General features: G+C 41.7%; 1 protein-coding gene across 1 annotated transcript in view; it reads left to right on the forward strand.

Moving 5' to 3' along the window:
- The window catches only part of plcb3 (phospholipase C, beta 3 (phosphatidylinositol-specific)), a 41,452-nt gene that overhangs the window by 3,410 nt on the left and 28,042 nt on the right, over positions 1-10,000 (forward strand). The window contains exon 2 of the mRNA XM_080052069.1: positions 2,745-2,831. Coding sequence (XP_079908195.1) covers positions 2,745-2,831 — 87 coding nt within the window. The remainder of the gene's footprint in view (positions 1-2,744; positions 2,832-10,000) is intronic.

A 10,000-nucleotide genomic window follows, 5' to 3' on the forward strand; every position in this document is an offset into this window, starting at 1 on the left:
TTCTAAAGGCAAGCATGAATTATGTGAGTATACACACAAGATAAATAATCCTTTATGGATTGATTTTTAGTAATAATGGGTAACATTGTGTACTTTGCTCATCTTTGGTTCATTATCCCACTCTATTGACATCATTGAGACATTTTAATTGGATCAATTTATGCTAAATTGTGCTTTGAATTCATTCAGTTTCGGATGAATATTAAAATTACCCACTGCACAGTCAGTGTGTGTACATTTATGTTTGTGTTGAAACTGTGACCATTTATATATCAGCTTTGTTCGAAACAAACGGTAGAACTCTTATTTGTACCGTTTGTATGTGACCAGTGGTTATTTGTTTGTGTGCTGAATTTGTGTGAACTTGCTGTATTTCCTCTTGTTTGACGTCAATGGGAAAGTTCTGTGTCGGTTGCCGGGAAGGACTTTCTCTGTCTTCCCATCTGATGGTGATGATGATGATGCTGACATTGATGCTCGTGATGTCATGTGTCCATGAGTCATCTGTCAAAACAAACAATCTGGACCATCATTATTGTTGTTTTCCCAGGATGTCTGGAAGATATGTTGGTCTGTTGGAGCAGGGTATGACCACTGTAATTACGGAACCTGTGTGTGTGTGTGTGTGTGTGTGTGTGTGTGTGTGTGTGTGTGTGTGTGTGTGTGTGTGTGTGTGTGTGTGTGTGTGTGTGTGTGTGTGTGTGTGTGTGTGTGTGTGTGTGTGTGTGTGTGTGTGTGTGTGTGTGTGTGTGTGTGTGTGTGTGTGTGTGTGTGTGTGTGTGTGTGTGTGTGTGTGTGTGTGTGTGTGTCAGCATTCACGGTATCTTGCGTACGAGCCCGTAATGATGATGCTAATGACATGTTGCTGCAGCCTCCTGTGCCATCATTATGCTGCGCATGAATGAGATCCTCATGCCGGCTAAACTCTGTGGGTTTTTCAGCATCGAAAACAGCTGTTGCATGACACAATCAAACAAACGCACAATATCGCTGTCTGTCTTTTTGTTTGTCTGTTTACAATTCAATAATGGCCAAGCATCAAGTGTGCAGGTTCAGGCAAATATGCTATAAAAAATCGGTAACACTTTAAAATAAGGGTACATTGATTAACTGTTAGTAAATGTTAAGTTAATGCTATTAAGCATTAGGTAAGTGTTAATGCTTAGTTATCTAATGCTGAGTGAAGCATAAACTAAGCTTAACATTTAGTTGATGCTTAGTCTATGTTTTTTAAACATTTAGTTAGCATTTATTAACAGTTAGGGTTTTAACTTAGTTAGTTAATTAAGCAGACTTAATTTAATTTTAAATTTAGGTGTGTAATTATTAGTTTTTCGAATCACACACATTGTTTAAAGGAATAGTTCAAAAAAGGTGACGGAAATAGTTCTGGAACTGTGCATGCATTTTTTTATATAGAACTGGGCAAAGGTCACTGGTCCAGGTTGGCTTAGCTCAAAACACTGGTAGTCATGGGGAGCAGGTCAAAAGATAAACTTTACAACATCGCTAAACGTTACCCGTTTGCTTGTTGGGACTTGTTTATTTACCACCGTATGTTGCGCTCTATATTTCGAATGTTATTCTATGTCATTTTAAAAACGAAATACATACTGTAAGGAAAACAGGAAGTGCCTGTGACGGTCATTTATGTATTTAATTCTAAAATGACATAACTTGTTAAAATAAAGAGCACTACATGCGTGACGAATAAACAAGTCCCTACAGGCAAACAGGAGCGTTTAGTGTCGTAAAGTTTATCCGTTGACCTGCTTCCAAACATTTGAACTATTCCTTTATGTGCTCAAATGGACTTTTCATACAAACAGGGTCTCATATTTTTTCTTCTAACTTGGGCTATATTTATGTTGTAGTATCACTTCAAACTAACCCCAATTTAGTTTGTTCTGGTTCAACCACAACAAAACAAAGTAACCCTGTCCTCCACTTCACTGTAGGACTAAGTTACTGTTACTGTAGTTACATTCCCTTTTTCATTCTACAGTGCTGTTGAGCACAGGGCAGGCACAACCAATGACAAGCTATAGCTAACAAACCTGTAAAGCAGCTGCATTTTGCAGAGTCAGCACAGCATCAATTAATCCATCCACAGTTTCAAATGACAAAATACTTCCTCACATCACTTCTCAGAAACTCTGTGTATACAACATGATAGGAGAACAGGGCGTACAGTGACTCAGGTGGACAGTGCTTTCGTTCTACTTGAATACAAGGCATGGCCCTTTCATGCTAATACAATGAATCTTTAAATCCAACAGATCATTACCGTTTTAATCACACCTTAAACGGCATCTTCAAAAGTACATTAGCTTAATTGTAGCAACATGGCAACAATACTAAAAAGTAGTCAGACCGGTCCTGAAAAATGAACTTTCAGACGATCATAATGAAGATAAATGAATGTGAATGCTAACAACTACATCAGGACACTGGTGCAATCAACCCTCACTGTTGGAAGTCCACAGTCCAGTTTGACCTACCGTATTTTATCGTCACTCGCATAGGTTTCCTTTGCAATGAGAGATCCTATATAGCAATCAAATTACTTTTGATTGGACAGGGTCGTCTAAAACTGTGGAAATAAGACCCAAGCTGAAATAAACCAAATGTATTCCTTAGGGAGCATTAAGTTAGCTGTCTACTTGATATGAAATTACAGCTCATGTTCACCTTTTATTGCGTGTGCTCGTTATTCTAAAGTGTTTACTTTCTTTGTCGTCTAGGAGCCCAACAGTGGACACCCCACCCTGGTCACCCTGAAAGTGGACCCAGATGGATTCTTCCTCTACTGGACTGGAGGGTCCAACCTGGTGAGACACACGCGCACGCACGCACACACACACACACGCGCACACACGCACACGCACACACACGCACACACACGCACACACACTGGTTGGTTGGTTGGTTTCAAAGTAGGCAAAAATGGACCAGCATCGACCATCTCACGAAAAAGCACTCACAAAAGCAGCCACGATGAAAAACAAATTGGCCCCTCCAAACAACACCACAATGGATTTTTAATGCACCAGTGCCAATATTACACTTTCTTTTTGTTTACTTGAACAAAGTTCCAACCCTCCTTCTTCCGGCTATTTCAGCCTTTCTTTCCTTCGTAACCGTTGTTGAGTCTCACATTGTGGTTTTATGCAGTCCATTAGTTCAGCCAAAATGGCTTTTTATCAATTTGTCTTGTTGGCCTCATCTTCTCCTCTGTCCCTCCTTCTACTATACCATGTCTTTGTGGTCTCCATGCTTTTAGACCTTCATCTCTTTCATTTCATCCATTTGTACTTCCCAACAACAACTGCCCCGCACCCCTCCGTATATTTGGTGGTTGTGCTTAAGCCATTAGTTGAGTAATATTTTATTTATTTCTATCTTTTTTTTCCCATTTGGCTGACATCATTAACCAGGACAAATGGGCTGTGAGTCAACAGGATGTGAGGGGTTTTGAGAGTTTTATTGTGGTTGTGTAGTGCAGATGTATAAAAAAAAATGTTTGTATTTGAATATGAATTTAACTATCAAATTAGTAGATAGTCATCTTAAGAAATAAACACATCCCATATGCACCAATATTTTCCTCTTTAGCATCCTGTCTATCTATCCATCTGTCCATCTACTGTAAACAGTATGTGTATGTATCTGTGATGTTGGCCTGGTCAGAACATTTTGTGAGCCATCTCGGATCGAATAACATTTCTGCTCAATTGAATTAACCCCCCACAAATCTCTCTATGTTTTCCTCCTCCCTCTCTCTCTCTCTCTCTCTCTCTCTCGCACACACACACACACACACACACACACACACACACACACACACACACACACACACACACACACACACACACACACACACACACACACACACACACACACCTACACACACACACACCTACACACACACACACCTACACACACACACACACACACACACACACACACACCTACACACACACTGTCCCTCGTTTTATTCCTGGCCGTCTATTTATCCAAAAGGCATTCGTGGAATGACCTGTTGATAGCCAGTATTACCACTGCGTTGTGTCTTCAAGTGTGTGTGTGTGTGTGTGTGTATAAATAAATATCTGGGCCAGAGAACATGTCATCCTGTGTGTCTGCACGTGTGTTTGCATGTGTTCGCACAATCACATAACGGACAGACCCTTTGAATACTCAATTCTATCTACATACGCACTGGTGTGTGTGTATGTACTGTGTGTGTGTGTGTGTGTGTGTGTGTGTGTGTGTGTGATATTGAGATAATGGGCCCATTTGTCGCCTGCGGGTGTTACTGTGACACTATTTAGCGGAGAGGCAGAGCAGTCATTAAATCTTTTTCATTGCGGTGATGATGAAACCACTCTACACGCTGACTGCTGACTGCAAACACTCTCAGGAAGACGGCACAACTTGAAAGTAGAGTTTGTTCAGATGTCACGTCACATGTGGTATACTATAGGGCCTATGGGGAAACTAAGACTGCATATAGATTAATAAGGCAGGACCCAGAACCTCTGTAGAAATGTACGTGTAATAGGCCTAAGCTTAAGCTGACTGTGATATGCTTGATCACTCGGCTCCAGTCAGGCATATCATTACTTTTCATACTGCCGTGTCAGATCTTATCGTGAAACTAAAACAATAGCCGAGTCAATGCGACGTCAAGCTCCCTCCCTGGACATGCTCCTAATAAAAACAGTGCCAGGGTCAGCTCATTTGCCTGGACGTGCCGCAATGTTTGGCTATTCCTTCATGACTGACTTGCATACCACTTTTTTTTCTTAATCTCTGTGAATGTTGGCGTGACTAAATTGGATTGTGGTCGCTATTCTTACTTCAGTAGAGGGAATGCTGCTCGCTGTTGGCCTCTGCTCTTTAAAAAAAAATATGCCTCAGAACATCCAGGCAACCCTGGCCATCATATAGAAATATTCACACATGTAGAACCAAGGTCAGACAGTAATCATCCTATTTCATTTATAAAACATCTTTATGTGTGTGTATTTTTGTTGCAGTCATTGCTGAGTTGATTTTTAAGATCACTAGTTGGTTAAACCTTGTGGTCAGTGCTGTACATTTGTTTCTTCAGCTTTTCTGCGTATGAGTTTCTGCGGCGAGGTGATGCATCCCTAACTCTGGCTTAGAGAATGTAGAAACGTGCCCCAAATGAAGGTTCCCTGCATTGTTCCTAGGTGAACATAAGCCCTCAATGTGAATATATGGATGTGTACTGCAGTGTGGTTTTGCAGAAGTCATATTTCAAAGTGAATGGCGAGTGACTTCAGTAATCCCACAGTGAAACTTCCAGGCTGCGTGGTGTCTTTTTCTCCCAGGAGATTTCTGAGCGGAGCTGAAAAAGAAAAAGAGGACATGGCAGCAACACAGATATCCAGCTATTCTTAATGAGAACACTTAATACGCTTTCGCACAGATGACAAGGGTATTCTGGATGGAACTCATTTCTCTGAATAGAGGGACCCAAAAATATTTGAACTCCTGGGCAGTTTCTATTTTTTTTGCTGCTTGCTTTTATTACTTTTTTTTATGTCAGTGATAGAAGTTAGTTTTTTCAGCTGACGGCGTCTGCATTTCAGGAATCTCACCGTTATGCGCGATCACGCTCACTTTAGTAGCCAAATGCATATAAAAGCTCAGCCCTGTGAATAATTTGACTTTCACACGCTCTGTATTCCCCCCCCCCCCCCCCCCCCCCCCCGCTATATGTAACTACAGTTATGGAGCAAACCGCTAACCATTGTTTAGATGAGGTAATGTAAGGGTATGAGACAATGCATATTACAAGTCATTTCCACCACTGCAATTCAGTGTAACTTTAGAAATAATAATGCTATTAAATTAAAATCAAATAAAGTCCTGTCACATCTGCACTGTATCAAGCCAGCTGTGATTGGACAAGCCTGTCAGGAGGCGGGTTTGTAATGGGAAACGGAAGAAGAAGATGAAGCACATAAACACCATGCCACTTCTCTCTCTTGCTCCATCCATCATCTATCATTACTCTCTCTCTATTCCTATCTCTCTGACTTTATTTGGATTTCACACTTGTTTTATGACATTTTCCTCTTTTAATCTGGTTTAGATCACTCCCTTTCTTCCTCTCTTTTGTATATCCAGCGGGATACGTATGTGGCCTTCCACCTTTCCCCCAGGTATCCCTCCTCTTCCCATCCTCCCTCTCTCTTCTCTTGTCCGTTCACTCATCCATCTGTTTCGTGTCACTTCCTGCTCAGGCCTCGCTTTGTTTAACATGTACCTTTAAATAACTCCACACTTAGTCATATCTTTCATTTGTCTCTGTCTGTCTCCTGTCATCTTTTCTTTGGAACGGCATCCACCCTTCTTTTCTTGAGAATATTATTCTTCCTGTTTGACCAGTGTGCGTATCTGTGTGTTTTCATCGTCCAAAATTTCCCATAAGGCTTGAGTCAGTGGTGATAACAACCAACTGTCGCTGACAGATAGACACACACACACACACACACACACACACACACACACACACACACACACACACACACACACACACACACACACACACACACACACACACACACACACACACACACACACACACACACACCTCTGTCCTAAAAATCAGCATTTTACCAATTGGGAACATGGTAAAAGCCTTCCCCTATGCACTGGTCTTAAGTTAAACACACACACAGCGGCTTCGCAGAGAATTGAGCGAGATCCAACCCGCCATGTATTAGTATGGACTGTTTCTCACTCACTCACTGTCCTTTGTTCTTTCTGTCGTTCCATTCCAGACTCTTTCAGTCTCTCCACGTTTTGAACATTGAGATAAAGTCGCCATCAACATGACCAGTAAAACATACTTGCTTGAAAACGTTCCCAGTTGTCCAACTGAGGCGCAGCAACAACTCTTGTGATTTATATTTGCTGATATTCCTTGGGTGTTCCGTTCTGCCGGCATAAATCATGCAGGGTACACACGGGTCGAATTTAGTAAAAACATTTCAAAGTAACAACAGCGGGACTCGGTAGCATAACATACAGGCCTCGCCAAGTCTTAGTGTAACATGTTTGATGCTGTTTGATGTAGCACTTAGGAGAGATAAACCCCTCGGCATGCAGTCAGAAGACCGAATTTCTTCCAAGAGGTCGCTTTCATTAAAACAGTACATATTTCACCACCAGATCGACACTGTTCATGTGGTTCAGAATATAGACGTGTTTTAAAACGGCATGAACTCATTTGATAAAGGAGTTTCATTTTTAAACTGCCTTGAAAAATTCCATCATTGTAGACAAGAACGTGCAGTCTTTTATTTTGTTCAACAGTGAAACCATGGGATTCAACCTGTTGGAAGCAATTCAATAATCTCTCTCACGCCTTGCGGTATCCAGTTTGGGAACCAGTTTTCCAGTACACTTCCTCTGGGCTTGGGTTGGGTGGAGTGTGGCTGAGGGCTAAGAGCTGAGTGCAAAGTGCATGCCAGTGGCTAAGGGGTTACACAAGAGCCACGTCCCAAGTCCACACATCTGTTCCAGGCAGCATACGCTAGCAGCAGCCTCCTGCTAATCCAGCTGCGTGAGTCCCTCTTCTGTCATCTAGCCAAATTGGACTTTACCATTGAAACCAAAGGTTTTAGTTAGAGACAGATGGAGTAGAGGGGCTGATAGAGAGGTTGAGAAAATGAGAGCTGTCAATCATTTGGCATGTACAAGTCTAGCTGAAGTAATAGAGCAAAACGTTTGTTGATTTGTTCCTTTGGTGGTGACCGCAGCTCTATTTATTAGCTACAGTGGAGTCCAGTGATGACAGAGAGTCCTCCAAATGTTCATAGTCAAAGTTGAACCTCTCCTGCAACAATGTCCACTTCGGGGGCTTTCTTATGGATGTGTCTTGAATACCTCCATGCCTTTCGGGTTGCAGAAAATAGACACATGCTGTAAGTGTTTGGTGGGATTAAGTGATTCAGTTGGTTTTGAAGAAGAACAGCACAGTGCCAAACAGGGCTAACCAGACAGGGTATCATTCATTGCACTTTTTTCTTCCCTGTTTAAGAACATTTCTGCAATTGTTTTCCACAGACATAGACAACTTGTCAAATACACTGTAGTTTCCAATAAAAGAACAGACCTATTTTGATTTAGTGCTTTCGGGCTGATCCCAGAGCAGTGTAGCCTGTTTTACTTTGCATTCTCACTTCTGCTGTTAGATCTTGCCCCTGTTTCTTTGCTGCTAATCCACCTACAATGTGTCTTCCTCCCCCTCCTCTCTAGCTCCCTGTGTGTCTCAGGCCGGCTGGTAGCTGTCACACACCAGCCAGAAGTTGTTCCTCTAATATAAACTGAAGGATGACATTTCCTCCCTCTCTGCTCTGCGTCTATCTTCTTACTCTTTGTCTCCGCCTCTCTCCTCTTCAAATTCAAAATAGCTTTATTGGTATGACTTTTGTAGAAAAGGCTATTGCCGAAGCATTACAGATATTATGAGTAATAAGAAATGAGAACAATGAGAACATTCCCATTTCTCAGGATTTTAAACAACATACCTATAATATTAATAAATATATATATAAACAATATTGTACACAAAATAGTACATTTGACTGAATACAGGTAACACATTTATAATACAATTTAGATAATGGTAATACAAATGATAAGACAACTAAAATGAATTCAGTTATCTTAAAAGAAAAGCTATGATATGATTCTCTTTCACCTCCATCCCATTTCTTCCCGCCCCTCCCTCTGCTCCCTTCTTCTTCCTCTCCTCCTCCTCCTCCTCCTCGATGTCTTTTCTCACATGGTCCCATCCTTCCCAGAGTTATTGCGCCTTCATTTCTTGCAACAACACTTGTAATCTCTCTCATATTCCCTGTCTTTGCGTGGGAATGTGGGCAGGAAGTTACTCAGACGGGGAGATGATGGGGGTTGTGGGGAATTTGGTTGCCCCCTCTTTTCCCCCCTTCTCCTCCTCCTTCTTCTGCTTCTCCCACTCCTCATCCACACTTCCCATTTTCCTCTCTCTCTCTCTCTCTCTCTCTCTCTCTCTCTCTCTCTCTCTCTCTCCTTTTGTCCTTCCTTCTTTCGTTTTTCAGCTTGTGTCCAAATAGCACCTTTAGACTTTTGACCCGGTACCAATTGAGCCTTTAATGGGGGTGGAATTAGCGCAGGTTAACCACACACACTTAACTCAGGGTCAGGCTTTTACCTGGGATGCGAGTTGGACACACCTGGTAGGCTTTTTCAGTGCCATTACATAGGATTTGAACCGTGTCATTCGAATATGAGCAGAAGTCTGCTTCATTAGTGTGTGAGTGTTCTGGGTTTTAAATAGGGGCCCAACCAGGATTATATCATTTCCGGTAATCTTACATTCATTTCTTTTTGATTAACTGATTTGTTTGTTTAAAGGAAAAAGGCTTTGGGGGAAAAAGGCTTCCTTTTTTGCTGAGAAGATCTATACCACTTTAAAGCTCCCATATTATACACTTTTTGGTACTATTATACACCATATTATATGGTCTTAGTGGTCCCTAATACGTTTTTCTTTAATTGTTTGCTGAAAAAAACTTTCAGATAATTTATTGTACTATGCTGATGTTCAGCTAATCTCACAATGGCCTATTTTTTAAAAAGAGCTGCAGCTCCCCTCGTAAATATACAATCTTTGAGCTGCCCCCGCCCCCTGTCCGGAAGCGAAGCCAGATACGCCTCGCCCTCTGTCTGTCAGGGCCGTGGACCAATAAGAAATAGGGGTGTGGGCTGCACAGTGGAAGCTTCAGGCGTTCCAGTTTGTGAGGTCAGAAAAGGGGAAAATTCTGACTGGAGTATATTGGGGGGAGGGGTGGGGGTTTCAGAAAGGGGGAGAGTGAGAACAGGAGAGATTGTTATTTTTTAAAATATTTTGGCAGTCTCTAGGCACACTGTGGACCCATGGATATGTTAGAACACATTTAAAAAGTGCATTTAGCAT

Source organism: Ammodytes marinus (assembly GCF_949987685.1).
Source record: "Ammodytes marinus genome assembly, chromosome: 23".
NCBI classification, from domain to species: domain Eukaryota; kingdom Metazoa; phylum Chordata; class Actinopteri; order Uranoscopiformes; family Ammodytidae; genus Ammodytes; species Ammodytes marinus.